General features: G+C 48.1%; 2 protein-coding genes across 3 annotated transcripts; both read left to right on the forward strand.

Moving 5' to 3' along the window:
- The first annotated feature begins 6860 nt into the window (after positions 1-6860).
- On the forward strand, positions 6861-10404 carry LOC119277563 (triosephosphate isomerase, cytosolic-like). 2 transcript variants are annotated; one of them, XM_037558845.1, is made up of 9 exons: positions 6864-7083; positions 7177-7252; positions 7372-7495; positions 7776-7860; positions 8322-8454; positions 9525-9592; positions 9703-9781; positions 9944-10026; positions 10165-10404. In XM_037558845.1, exons 1-9 carry the CDS (start codon positions 6865-6867, stop codon positions 10216-10218), a joined length of 921 nt encoding a protein of 306 aa, XP_037414742.1. In that variant the 5' UTR covers position 6864; the 3' UTR covers positions 10219-10404. The 2 variants fall into 2 exon arrangements, with proteins under 2 accessions (XP_037414743.1, XP_037414742.1); XM_037558846.1 differs by lacking the exons at positions 9525-9592; positions 9703-9781; positions 9944-10026; positions 10165-10404 and adding an exon at positions 9007-9470 and having other exon boundaries at positions 6861-7083.
- Positions 10405-11436: 1032 nt separating this feature from the next.
- On the forward strand, positions 11437-13178 carry LOC119277564 (elicitor-responsive protein 1-like). Its single transcript, XM_037558847.1, has 5 exons — positions 11437-11733; positions 11880-11945; positions 12120-12258; positions 12602-12740; positions 12840-13178. Exons 1-5 carry the CDS (start codon positions 11667-11669, stop codon positions 12891-12893), a joined length of 465 nt encoding a protein of 154 aa, XP_037414744.1. The 5' UTR covers positions 11437-11666; the 3' UTR covers positions 12894-13178.
- The last annotated feature ends 649 nt before the right edge of the window (positions 13179-13827 follow it).

Genomic DNA, 13827 nt, shown 5'->3' on the forward strand with positions numbered 1-13827 from the left:
TAAGCGTGCAGACCCTACGGGTTCGAGAATTATGTAGACATGACCGAGACACCTCTCCGGTAAATAACCAATACCGGAACCTGGATGCTCATATTGGCTCCCACATATTCTACGAAGATCTTTATCGGTCGAACCGTTATAACAACATATGTTATTCCTTTTGTCATCGGTATGTTACTTGTCCGAGATTTGATCGTCAGTATCTTCATACCAAGTTCAATATCGTTACCGGCATGTCTCTTTACTCGTTCTGTAATGCATCATCCTGCAACTAACTCATTAGTTACTGTGCTTGCAAGGTTTCTTATGATGTGCATTACTGAGAGGGCCCAGAGATACCTCTCCAATACTCGGAGTGACAAATCCTAATCTCGATCTATGCCAACCCAACAAACACCTTCAGAGATACCTGTAGAGCATCTTTATAATCACCTAGTTACGTTGTGACGTTTGATAGCACACAAGGCATTCCTCCGGTATCCGGGAGTTGCATAATCTCATAGTCGGAGGAATATGTATTTGACATGAAGAAAGCAATAGCAATAAAATGGAATGATCATTATGCTAAGCTAACGGATGGGTCTTGTCCATCACATCATTCTCTAATGATGTGATCCCATTCATCAAATGACAACACATGTCTATGGTTAGGAAACTTAACCATCTTTGATTAACGAGCTAGTCTAGTAGAGGCTTACTAGGGACAAAGTATTTTGTCTATGTATTCACACATGTATCAAGTTTCCGGTTAATACAATTCTAGCATGAATAATAAACATTTATCATGAAATAATGAAATATAAAATAACAACTTTATTATTGCCTCTACGGCATATTTCCTTCACTTCCGCTAGCTCCTAGAGTCGCCGAGCGGTGACGCGCGATGGGAGCCAGTCCCCCGCTGCACCGCCGGCCGCCACACCCGAGTTGGAGGAAGCAACCTTTCCTGCCTTCTTTGCCTTCTCTGCCTTGGCCTTGGAGTCGCTCGCCATGGCCGTGCACTCGGGTGGAAGAGAGAAACAGAGGAGTCGGGTGAAGAGAAAGGGGACCTGAGAACAAGAGCTCTGCCGCCAAACCTTTTATATCACCAGACAAAATATCTAAACGGATCTCTCACCGTGAATCCCTAGATCAATGACCCATGTGGCAAGGCTTTGCAGAGGACAGGTGCATCATGTGGCGGGGATCATGAGCGCAAATCGAGGAGCCATGCCTCCCACTTTCCCACCAACGCACGATGTTATCGCTTCAGCGCGCGAACACACAAATTCAAATCTCCAGATTTCCGGGACAAATCAATCCAATTGATTACCAACGATCTATTTCCTAAAGGGCGCACATTAGTCCGATTGACCACCCTTCGCAGGGATCCGTGCACTCGGCCACGTTAAACACCCGACTGAAGTCTTCTTAGGGATCATTATGTGACGAGCTTGACGCCCCTCGGCGAGTTCACTTGGCCCTCTTGATAGGCTCCAAGGTGCATGACTCGTAAACCTGGACTCGTAGGAGGCCCGCGTTGGAGTTCCCCTGGGATAAGGAGTGGCATCTCCCTGGAGAGTCAGACCACGCGCCAGCGTCGCCACTCGAGTTGTCATGGCATGCCCTCACTCGGGCCCCTAGTCTATCTCCTCCGAGGGACAAAACGAATGCCACCGGGTTTTTTATCGCCGATCAGCAACACCCAGTCATCTGGGTAAAACTAAAGTTCAGAATCCGTTGTGTTTTCGTCCAAGGAACAACAAAACATGGTCCGAAAACATATTTTGAGTGTCCCTGTGGCACTCGGACCCAACCGAAAGATTGGTTTGTTTGTCCTAGAAAATCCCAACCGATTCGGGGTCTAATGATGTGGTCACCTATTACAGGTAGGATCAAGGACCCATCATTTGGGACCAACAAGGGGCCCATCACCATCATAGGTAGGTCTTTGGACCATGTCAGCATTCGGATGATACATCAGGAAGATCACTCGGATGGCTCTACAACACTCGGACAAGCACATGTCACTCGGCAGACAAACTACAACTTGGACATGCATGACAAGAAGGCATCATGGGAGCTGCAACGGTCGAAGAATCCTAAGTGATCCACTAAATAGAGTTATAGCTAACGTTACCTATAACTGCTATAGTAGAGGCTCACTAAACTAATAAATGGCTCATTCAATGGCATTAATTGCCCTGGCGGCGTGGGGAACATGGGGTTGCAGTGCACTCAATATAAGTTTCTCCCCTCCCCCTGGTCGGGCACGTTCACTCTCTGTAAATATACCCATCAAATCAAAGCAAGCCTCAGGGCATGAGATGTACGGCTTTTACCTCCACCGAGTGAGGGGCCTGAACTCGTTAAACACCGACTTTTACACCTACGCCGTAGCTAGTCTCTGCCACTTATGTGTACCCCTAGTAATCATTGTCAGGATCATAACCCCGACAGTCGAGGCCCATGGCGTCTGGGCTAGATGCCGAGGGCTGTGGCATCTGGTCCTGGAGTTCGAGAAGGACTCTTGCCTTGCGGGCAAAACCAACTTTGAGGAGGCTATTTCTCCAAGATACGACCACGGGGCTCAACATATAAATAGAGGGGCAGGGCTAGCACCCGGAACACATCAAGATTCACCAAGTCGTGTGTTGGCAACCCCGCACCCTCTAGTTTATCCTCCATCATAGTTTCCATTGTGCTTGGTGAAGCCCCGGAGATTGTTCTTCACCACCACCTTCACCACGCCGTCGTGCTGCCGGAACTCATCTACTACTTCGCCCATCTTGCTGGATCAAGAAGGTGAGGACGTCATCAAACTAAACTGTGCTGAACACGGAGGTGTTGTATGTTCTGTACTTGATCGGGATCGATTGTGAAGGTGTACGACTACATCAACCGTGTTGATAAACGCTTACGCTTAGCGATCTTCAAGGGTATGAAGATGCTCTCCCCCTCTCGTAGCTATGCATCTCCATGGATAGATCTTGTGTGTGCATAGAAATTTTTTGTTTTCCATGTAACGTTCCCCAATAATTCGACCACAATCGCTTCTACACCACATTTCCTACCACTTTAGCATTGTGAAGGATGCACAAGGACACGCCTTCAATGTGACATCTTTCTTGAGCATGGATATTGCGGATCATACTACTTGTGTTGCTTGCACCATGAGACTTATTGGTCATCTTGGACTACGTGATTGCGCATATGTTAGAGATCTTGCTTCGACTTGTCATTTTCACATTTCCATGCCTCATGATATATATATGCCTTGTGTGTTGCATCAAACTTGTTGAGTTCTTTCTCCTATCATATGGTTGGTTGCACCAATGTCATTTCCTCACATATGCCCATGTCTCATTGATTTCTACATGCTTGTATTGATTGCCTCGCACATGTTGAACAATTTCTCTTTGTATTGCGTTGAGTGCCACACTATATTCACTACACCATATGCACATTATGCTTGGATTGTCTTGCACTTGACCCATGTGATTTAGACACTTCATTTTATTTGGTGTTGTGAATGATTCCTATGCCTAACACAGAACTTTCATTGAGCGCTTTGTGAATGCTTGCTATAAATTTGAGGTAGGTGCTTATTCTCTTGTCACACATATTTGCATCACTACCTCAGAATTGCATATTTGTCCCCAAGATATCTTTGCTTGTGCTCATTTGATATGCTTAGATGCCATGTCACAATCCTTTGTCACACCATATGCTTTGCATGATGACGACACTTGTTGGGTGAATCACCTCTTGAATGCTTGGTTTTTCACTAACGCTAACCACATTTGTTTTTCCAAGTGTTTGTTGTTCTTGCTTCTTTTGAAGGAACCACAAGACGGTGCGCCATTGGAGAGTGCCCATTTCAAGCTTGAAGATGATGAGTACTTGGTGAACGTCCACTTCTACATGGCAAAGCCATCTCTTTCCCATGGTGATTTGGTTTTCGATCCGAGGTCGGATCTTTCCCAAGGAGGGGGGGGGGGATGATGCGGAGCATCCTACGGACATCACCATGTCAAGAGCCCATTTGGCGAGTGACACGTGCGACATCTACTTCACATACCCAAAGGTGAATCATCTCCTTTACATGTGCTCACTTGACCCCTTCGATGATGGTATACTACTTGACACTCCACTCGTGTGCATACATAGGTATTGGCGGAGCACCAAAGACGACGAGGAGGAGTGCAAGCGCAAGTGTACAACTACATCATCCACGAGGGAAGTCCGGAAGCAGAGACGGAAGAAGACGATGTTGCTGAAGCTACATCGGTCGGACATCCGGGCCAGAGGCGGACATCCGGTGCCTGTGTAGCAGCCCAACAGCTGCACCAACGGACGATCAAAAAAGCTTTATCGGTCGGACATCCGGCGCTCTGGCATGACCCCGGACATCCGGCGCCTCGCCACCACCCGAACATCCGGCCCTTCCCCGGAAATCTGGCATCGACAATAGAATGCATCAGAAGTTTGGCCACCTTCGGGCCGGACATCCGGCCAGTGCCCCGGACATACGGCGTCCCGCGAAGACCCAGACATCCGTCCCCTAGCCCGGATATCCGGCGCTAGCCTACGCGCATGGACAGGGCCTGAGGCCCATGTATTCCCCCTCTCACTTACCCCTTCATGGACTAGCCTATATATACTCCTCCCCCTTCCTCTAGCTAGCTAGGGTTAGCAAATGATAGCATATTTGTATGTGAGCTTTGCTCCTACCTACTCTTCTCTTTAGAGAGAGAGACCACTCCCATGGAGTTCAATACCTCCATCTGAGAAGATCCCTAGTGGATTCAAGACCCCATGGGAAGATCCTCCAGGATTAAAGACCTCAACTCCTTCAAGGATTGGGATGAACTAGTTACCTCTTCTATCTTCTTGTGTTGGATTTGGACATGTGTCACCTCTTTGTGTATATAGATTTAGCATAGGTGTAATCCGATCTCGTTGATTTGAGTGTTTCCCCTCTCTTGTGTTCATCGTTTTCTTCGGGAATCCCCCTCCGAATCGTCAAAGATCGCCCCCTAGGGTTACACCCTACTTGGGCCTTGGTGGCCCAAGTTGCCTTCCATCACTTGGCACTTTTAGGCCTATTGATATTAAATTAATTATAAAAGCCCTCTAACAATTACTAGAGCATATTATTGAGGGATGCTAGGCGTAAGCCGGCTGATAGCTCGCAGCTATAAGCCGCCTTGATAACCGTCCGATGGTGCATATGATAGTTGTTCGTTTTGTGTCCCGTGGATCGGAATTCGCCTCGATGCATACCAGTACAGGAACCACCATCCAACACCCATGGTCGCCCTCCAAGCACACCCAACAGCATGGAGGCAGCAGCTGCGATCTCATCATAGCTGCAATGCAGTAGTGCCGGAGCTGTGATGCCGCAGTCGTCGGAGCAGCGATGCAGCGACGCCACCGGAGCTGCATGTAGTGGTGCCAGAGCTACGATGCAGCAGTCATCGACGCCACCGGAGCTTCGATGCAGCGGTTGTCGACGCCGCTAGAGCTGCAATTTACTGGTGCCAGAGCTGTGATACGATGGTCGCCAGAGCTTCGATGCAGCAGTCGTCGACGCCACCGGAGCTGCGATGCAACGGTCGTCAACACTGCCGGCGTTGTGATGCATCGGCCGTCGACACCGCCGGAGCTGCGATGCAACGATCGTCGACGCTGTCGGAGCTGTGATGTAGCGGTCACCGACGTCGCCGGAGCTGCGATGCTGTGGTGCCGGAGCTATGATGGAGCGGTCGCCAGAGTTGCGATGTAGCGACCCTTGATGCCGCCGACGAGATCCGGCGGCAACACCTAGGTCACAACACTATGTGTATTGCTATGCAGCTCCGCCGACGGCGAGACCCTAGTCGCAGCACAACGAGCGTTACATTGCAGCTCCTCTGCCGGCGAGATCCGGGTTGCAGTAGCAGGGGCGTTTCATTGAAGCTCCGCCGGGGACGAGATCCACAGGGGTGTTGCAACTTGTCCGTTGCATGGAAGCAACCCGCCCCCGGAGATCCACGGTTGGAGCCGTTGGAACCTCCACACATGTTGGATGCTGGTGGTGTTCTTGCATCTAGGGAGGAGAGAAGCTGGGAGGAAAGAAAGACAAAGTTGGTTGCAGCAGTAGCGGAGGCGGTGGTGGCATGGTTGAGGCAGCTGTCGGCGGCCTACCGCCGAACATGGCGAGTAGCAGCTTGTACGGCAGTGGTCGCCGTTGACGAGAGAGAGAGAGAGAGAGAGAGACGGGGAAGGAAACAGAAATCAGGGGAGATGGGAGGGACCGTGACTCTTCTGGAGAGGGAGATGTGGGCCGCATGTCATGTGGAAAGCGATGGACGCGATTTACGAAATCTATGGGATCAGTCGGTCTAAATAGAACGTTTCCCATAGATCTATGGGCTTTTTCGCAAAAAAAATTAATTCGAGGATGATTCGTGTAATTTTCCCGCAGCTTGTGTTTGAGCCCAAGCAGTTGGCTCCTCTGCCTTCGGAAAAGAGCAGAAAACATAGGGTTGTTTGGGTTGTGACTATCTTTGCCATATATTGTCACACTTACCTAACTTGAGTTGCTCAAATTGTTAGCCACATTTTGCTTTGCCTAAAGGAATCTTGCCACACTTTTTCTGTTTATGACATGCAGGGTTCACTATTCATAAAAATATTCTTGCCTTAGTTGTGGCTAGAACCAAACACATACTCCCTCCGTCCCAAAGTAACTATCTCAAGTTTAGTATAATTTTATACTAAAACTAGTATAAAGTTAAGACACATATTTTGGGACAGAGGAAGTACCTAATTTGATGCAATAAGGTAAGTTGTGGCCAAATGTGACAAGGTGCGGCGGCGCCCGCAGCATCGAAGGGAGGGATGCCCCTTCCTCTTTCTTCCGCCCCAAGAAGGCGAGCCGCCTGTTTCCTCCGCCGGTTTGCCCTCCTCCGCCCTCCCCATATAACCGCCCGTCTCAAACCTCAGGCGCATCGCGCACACCAAAAAAAAGTGAAAACCACAGCCTCCCTCCCTCTGATCCGCCGCCCGGCCCGACCAATGGCTCCCAGGAAGTTCTTCGTCGGCGGCAACTGGAAATGCGTAAGCTCTCCCACCCGCCCCGCCCACCACCCGTTTCGTCTCAAGCTTGAAGGTTTTGATCTGTAATAATGGCGTCTCCCGCGGCACTTGCAGAACGGGACCGGAGACGACGTGAAGAAGATCGTCACCGTCCTCAACGAGGCCGAGGTGCCCTCCGAGGACGCCGTCGGTGAGCGCCGCCTGCACTGCGGACCGTTGTTTCCGTCGAGGGCTCTGTTTCCCTTCGGGGTCGGCTCGATTTGGTGTGCTGAGCTGCTGATGTGTTGCAGTGTTTGGTTTTGGATGCAGAGGTGGTGGTGAGCCCGCCGTTCGTGTTCCTGCAGCAGGCCACGGGGCTGCTGCGACCCGACTTCGCCGTCGCCGCGCAGAACTGCTGGGTGCGCAAGGGCGGCGCCTTCACCGGCGAGATCAGGTGAAGCGCCTCTTTTAGCTCTGCCCCCCTTCGCTTCCCCTTTTGTTCGATTCCGCAATGGGGGCGGATGTGGCCGAATCTAAGGGTTTGGGAGCGCCCAAATTTCCACTTTCAGTGTTGCGTATGTCACGTTAGAGTTGCCAGTGAGTAGGTTTACTTCGGGGAAATATAATTTCGTGCTGCTTTCTAGATAAAGTTACACAGTATTGGAACTGTGAATGAGAAAACTTCTCTGTGCGTGCCAAGTCTCTGACGTACGTATGTCATCTTTTCATTGCAGTGCTGAGATGCTGGTGAACCTGCAGGTGCCTTGGGTCATTTTGGGGCACTCTGAGAGGAGAGCACTGTTGAATGAATCAAGTGATGTGAGTGCTTTTTAATTCTACCTTGTTTTTTCAACTAATATTACTTGGTTGATCAGTTGTCTTTGATGTCCAGTTTCTTTGGTTACCAGTAGGTAGGCCGGGAATTTTCGTCAAATTAATTTATATGAAATTCCGTGTTTTATGTTTGGAGAACTACTTGCCAGATGCCAATCCCCTTCCTTTCGAGGCAAAACTAGGCCAGACCAGATGGGTTTTGATTTTATTTTCACCATTTGTCTAACATTGTGAAATTGCATTTAGTCCAGGGAAAATTGGCCCTGACCAATTGATAAAAGTTTTTAACATGAAGCCAGCAAGTTTGTCAAATATAACCAGTTTCTGAACCTTTTTTGCAATTAGTTCTCAATCAAGATGTCTGAACCATTGTTTTCATTTTATTTTGTACTTCATCAGAAGTCCTTTAGTATTGTTTTAGTAACAGCTTTATTATTTCATGACAGTTTGTTGCTGATAAAGTGGCTTACGCACTCGCCCAAGGACTCAAGGTAATTGCTTGCATTGGTGAAACCCTTGAACAGAGAGAAGCAGGGACGACAATGGAAGTCGTTGCTGCTCAGACTAAAGCTATTGCAGGTAACTTTTACTCACTGATATTCAAGGAGATTTTGATACATTGATAACTTCTATCACCAGTTCATGGAAAATGGATATGGTGCTTTGCTTACCATCTGTGTTAAGAATTTTTGTTTTGAGAAATGTGTTGAGACTTCAGAGTATTAATCTAGTATATATGTATGGCCTTAGGCCCATATCATATCTAGGCCTATGAGGCCCATAACTGTTGCATATGTTGTTTTGGTCATGGAATACAGAAATGATTTGGACATTATTCCTAATTATCAAAAAAAAAGATGGCTGATTAATTCCTACTAATGACATATATGCTTCATTGTGCAAATCCTCTTCCATTGTTTTATTACCTTAATATTAAAATAGCCAAAATTGTAATATATATATACAGTATATCCTTGTAACCTCTTCCCTTGAAGATTAGTACAGCATATTAGGCAACAGAATACCTTGATAGAAGTCTGAAAACTATTTGCTGTTTATGTGCGGTATTCATAAATGCTAATGCTGTAGTAAATTAGCACTGGATCTATAACTTGAACTTTTTTTTTTTAGAGAAAAGGCCAGAGCCCGACTTTATAAATAAAGCCACACGGCAGCGTCATGACAACAAACAGGAACGAGACCAGCTAGCGGAACAACTTAAACAGTGCACCGAGCAAATAGTTTGAGACCAGCAAAAAGAGGGAATACAGGCATCCTGCCAAACACGGCGCGCAGGCCGGGAGGGAGAAACCTAAAATCCGCCAACAGCAACACCAAGATTAGACGACGGGATCCTGCCCGGAGATGAGGGATGCCGAAGCCCGAATTTTGTCGATGAGCAGATCCAGGGCATCCCGATCTTCCTCCTTAGTCAATGATCTCCACTGCTGCAATAGCGAACTAGGCTAGGTCATGCAAGCAAACAGATAGTAAACTATACTTCTGAACTTTATTAGTATACCCAAGGAATAAATATTTATTGAATCCATCTATAGCTTAGCTGTACTGTGCATTTTGTGCAATAAATTGAAATGGAGGGATTCTTACCTTTCGTCTGTTTCACTTTTGTTTTCGTCTTATTTTTTCAGAGAAAATATCAGACTGGACAAACGTTGTGCTAACATATGAACCAGTTTGGGCCATTGGAACCGGCAAGGTTGCTTCCCCTGCTCAAGCACAGGAGATATACTGTCTTCAATAAGAGCAATAAGCACTTATTTTCACAGGTTGCTGTTTCTACAAGACATTTTGTTCCAATGGTACTAGGTTCATGATGGTCTGAGGAAGTGGCTCCAAGCTAATGTTGGTCCTGCAGTTGCTGAATCTACCAGGATTATCTATGGAGGTACTACTGCCTGCAATAGATTTACATTCTGCTGCGAAACTGACAGTGAATCATGAACTGAATTTCACTGGAATGCCGATTTCTTCGTACAATATTCCATTCTACCTCGTACTGCTGTAAACTGGACCTCACCCTTTACGTTCTCCTCGAATGTCTTTCCAGGCTCTGTAAATGGGGCAAACTGCAAAGAGCTTGCGGCTCAACCTGATCTTGATGGGTTCCTTGTTGGCGGCGCTTCACTGAAGGTCTTAATCCGTATTCCTAATAAATAATTAACTACACGTGACATTTTATTCAAATGAAGTCAATATAGGACATTATGTCAAAGCTCAATTGGCTAAGGTTATGGATCATGACCTTTACTTTTTTGTATGTTTGTGCAGCCTGAGTTTGTGGACATCATCAAGTCTGCCACCGTGAAGTCTGCTTCTGCTTAGTTGTTTTTGAGATGGACGCAGTTGCTTGTAGGAGTGAAGTCTGCTTATTATCTTTATAAGACTGTTCGACCATCTTGTTCAAATTCGAGTGCACTGTCATGTCGTATTGACCATCTTATCTTTACGGTGATGCATGCTTATGTTTGCTTGTTTTGGCATGGATGTGTATATTCGAAAACTCTGTTACCTGATGCCTTTTCTAAAGTTCTTGCTTAAACCAGGTGAAGTAACATAACTCTTGACGGTACCTTCTCTATATAGTTAGTAGCAACAAGTAGTCGTCTTGTCAGAGAAGAAAAATCAGTAATCCGATGAAGCAGCTTGTGAAGCAGCATCCACGTTTAAATATCTTGCGAGTGTTAGCCTACACGAAACTCGCATGACTTTTCGATTGACATCACTACCTGTTTGAATAGTACACTTTTGCCATTCATTTGAATTTCAATTGCCCCCCGTGTATGTATGTTTGATGCCAACAAATCGCTTTCAGCCGTGCCATCAACCTTACGTAATGACAGCATTCAGGCCGAGGTCAGAGGCAAGTATAAATCAATCAATCTAGAACCTAAAAAACGTGACCATGACCCAGACTTGAGAAACCGGGTCTCCTCCTCATCTCCCGTCGCAGTCCACGAACTAGATTACTTCTTCTTTCCATCTCATCGCGTCGGGATGTTTCATGGACGTCCGTCAGCCAACAATTTCCAAAACGCGCTAGAGTTTGACTTTGGCAGGCATCTAGACTCCCAGCAGATACGCGTCGCTGTCGACCATCATGGTGGCACAAGCCGCAGATGGGAATCCAGAGCGAACCATCCAATCGGCACGATTAATTGTTAGTCCTGAACTGGGACTGGGAGGAATCAAACCATGTTCGTGCTAGCGATGACTAGTTCCACTATGCTGGCGAGTGGCCAACTAACATGACTGGCACCTATAGTTAGCGCCGTTTCCTAGGGAGGAAAACGTTGGTAATAGCCTTGTTTCCAGGAAGACGTCGATCAAAGGTGTAAGAGCAGGGCGCTGCAGACAGAACTACTGGTGCAGAAAAAAGAATGACCAGTTGCGTTGGTGGGATAAAAGAAACGGAGATGGCTCCACCTTCTTTCCGTGTGGGTGTGGGAAGTGAAGGAGAGAGGAAGCGTGGGAAGAGCCGTGAACCGGTCCGGTCCAAACAGGAGCTTTCTCCACCGGCAGGCATCCCTTTCTCACGCTGGCGACCGCTGCAGAGCTTTGACCTGCCTGCCTATGCTCGAGCGGCCAGCCAAGGCAGCGAATGCGTACAAATACATACGGTAGGCAGGTAGGAGGCGGCAGCGGTATCTTGCTTCCAAACGCGACCTCATCAGAGCAAGACCCGGAGGAAACAAGGAGAGGCCAGAGCGGCCTGTCACAAGGCAAAGGACAGAGGAGGTGCTTGTTCAGGTCTCCTGCTAGATCCGGAGGCGATGGGCAGGGGCGTGCTGGAGGTGCATCTCGTCGACGCCAAGGGCCTCTTCGGCAGCGATTTCCTAGGTGAGTACCCCCTCCTTGTCGAATTGTAAGAAGGAACTGGTGGTGTGGTACCTTCTTGGTTTGCTTGGCTTCGATTTGCTCCGCTCTTGCGTTCCATTGTGGGTGGAGACTGATTGATCTTTGTGTTGACCTGTATGTGCGTGCAGGGAAGATCGACCCGTATGTAATCGTGCAATACCGGAGCCAGGAGCGCAAGAGCAGCACCTCCAGAGGTCAGCTCTCTGGTTTTGTTTTCCTCTTCATGATTTTTGTTGCTGCAAATGATGATACTCCTGGTTGGATGTCGGAACGGAGCAACGAACGGCCGTTGACTCTGGCAAAATAGATCCAAGAGCCATCCGTTCCCTGCGAGGCTGTGACTCACCGTGTGCTGTAAAATGATGCAGATGAGGGGAGGAACCCGAGCTGGAACGAGGTGTTCCGGTTCCAGATCAACTCCTCTGCGGCCAACGGGCAGCACAAGCTCTTCCTCCGGATCATGGACCACGACAACTTCTCCAGCGACGACTTCCTCGGCCAAGCGACGTGAGTGCTCCTCACCTCCTAGTTGTGTAGGATCTTCATGAAAATAATTATGATTTTTTCTTCTTTCTGTAATGACTTTTTGAATCATAAGGCTAGAATTGTCAAATTCCTATGTGGAATGCAACACTATGCACCCCATCATGAGCTCATACCTGTAATTTATTTTCATTTCAACAAGTCAAATGCAGTCACTTTCTATCTCTTTCAACTCTCTTTCATCATTCTTATAAGGGAAACACTTGAATTTTTTTTTCATATTTTCCGAGATCCGGCACATTGTTGTTGTGTTTTTTCTTAGTTCCTAGTTCATGCTATCTAAACCTCGAAACCATCTGCGATGCAGGATCAACGTGACCGATCTGATCAGCACCGGCATGGAGAGCGGCGCGTCGCAGCTGAACGCGGCAAAGTACAGCGTTGTGTCCGCTGATAACTCATACCACGGCGAGATCAGAGTAGGCCTCACGTTCACCGCCACCAAGGTAAAGACTAAAGACTAAGAGAAGAGATGCAAGCATGATTTCGTACGGTGACTGGCCTCCATTGATTTCTCGTGACTCACCCTCGATGCCCATTTCCAGGTTGAAGAAGACGGAGGGCAGGTCGGAGGCTGGACGCACAGCTCTCGCGAGTAGAGCATGTAACGTCCTTGCCCTTCGCTCGTAGCTTTAGTGTTGGATGCTATGATGTCCGTGACTGAATGATGTGATTCCAAGTGTATGTACGTTGCACCTGTAGTAGCTTTTTAGAAGATGTATATGTACTAGTAGCCAGAAGTCAGAACTCGTAGCAGGCTAGAGGCGTCAATTCCGTTAATTAATTGTCGATTTGTGGTTCTTATTTTAGGGGGAATTGTGATTCTGGATGCGAACAACAGAAACTTTACCGTCGCTGAATGCTTGCTGGTGCCTTGATGGACAGATAGCTTGTTTTACTCATTCTGGTTTTGTCTAGTGCATGGCTTTCATTCATCCCTTGGAGGCTTGGAGCAGCCTTCGTCTGCTCGATCGACGCTACTCCTCCACAGAACGGAGGTGATCGGAGAAAGAAAGGTGGCGTTGCTAGTCACGACTCCGGGACAGGCGGACAGCAAGGTCGCCTGTTCGACAAAAAGAATGGCAAATTACCAGACTGAAACTGCGGGGCCGAACGGGCCGCGGGACGCCATGCCGTTGGGACCGAGCCGAGCACGAATGACGCATGCGCGGAGCTGCCGCCAATATATCTGGAGGTGCGGCGGGCGTGACGCACTGTCACACCTCCGGGGCCAAGCAGTGATGTGCCTGACGAAACTGATGATGTTGCTGTGATGTCGAAGGGAACGGGGGAAGCGGAAAAAAAGGAAAGGCGTCAGCGCCGTAGAAGGGTCGGAGCAATAGCCGATCCAGCCGGGCGCTTCAAACCGGCGCCAAACATGGCCAAATTTCGTGTTTTGACCCATTTCGGATAGAAATTCAGGATCTGACCCCGGTTTGAATTTTTTTGGGGATTTGACCCTTTTGCCTATCTCCAGGGCCTTTGGTAATTTGCCCTGACGGTAGGCTGTATAACCCTACCGCCAGAGGCCCT

Source organism: Triticum dicoccoides, chromosome 3B (genome assembly GCF_002162155.2).
Source record: "Triticum dicoccoides isolate Atlit2015 ecotype Zavitan chromosome 3B, WEW_v2.0, whole genome shotgun sequence".
In the NCBI taxonomy this organism is placed as follows: Eukaryota; Viridiplantae; Streptophyta; class Magnoliopsida; order Poales; family Poaceae; genus Triticum; species Triticum dicoccoides.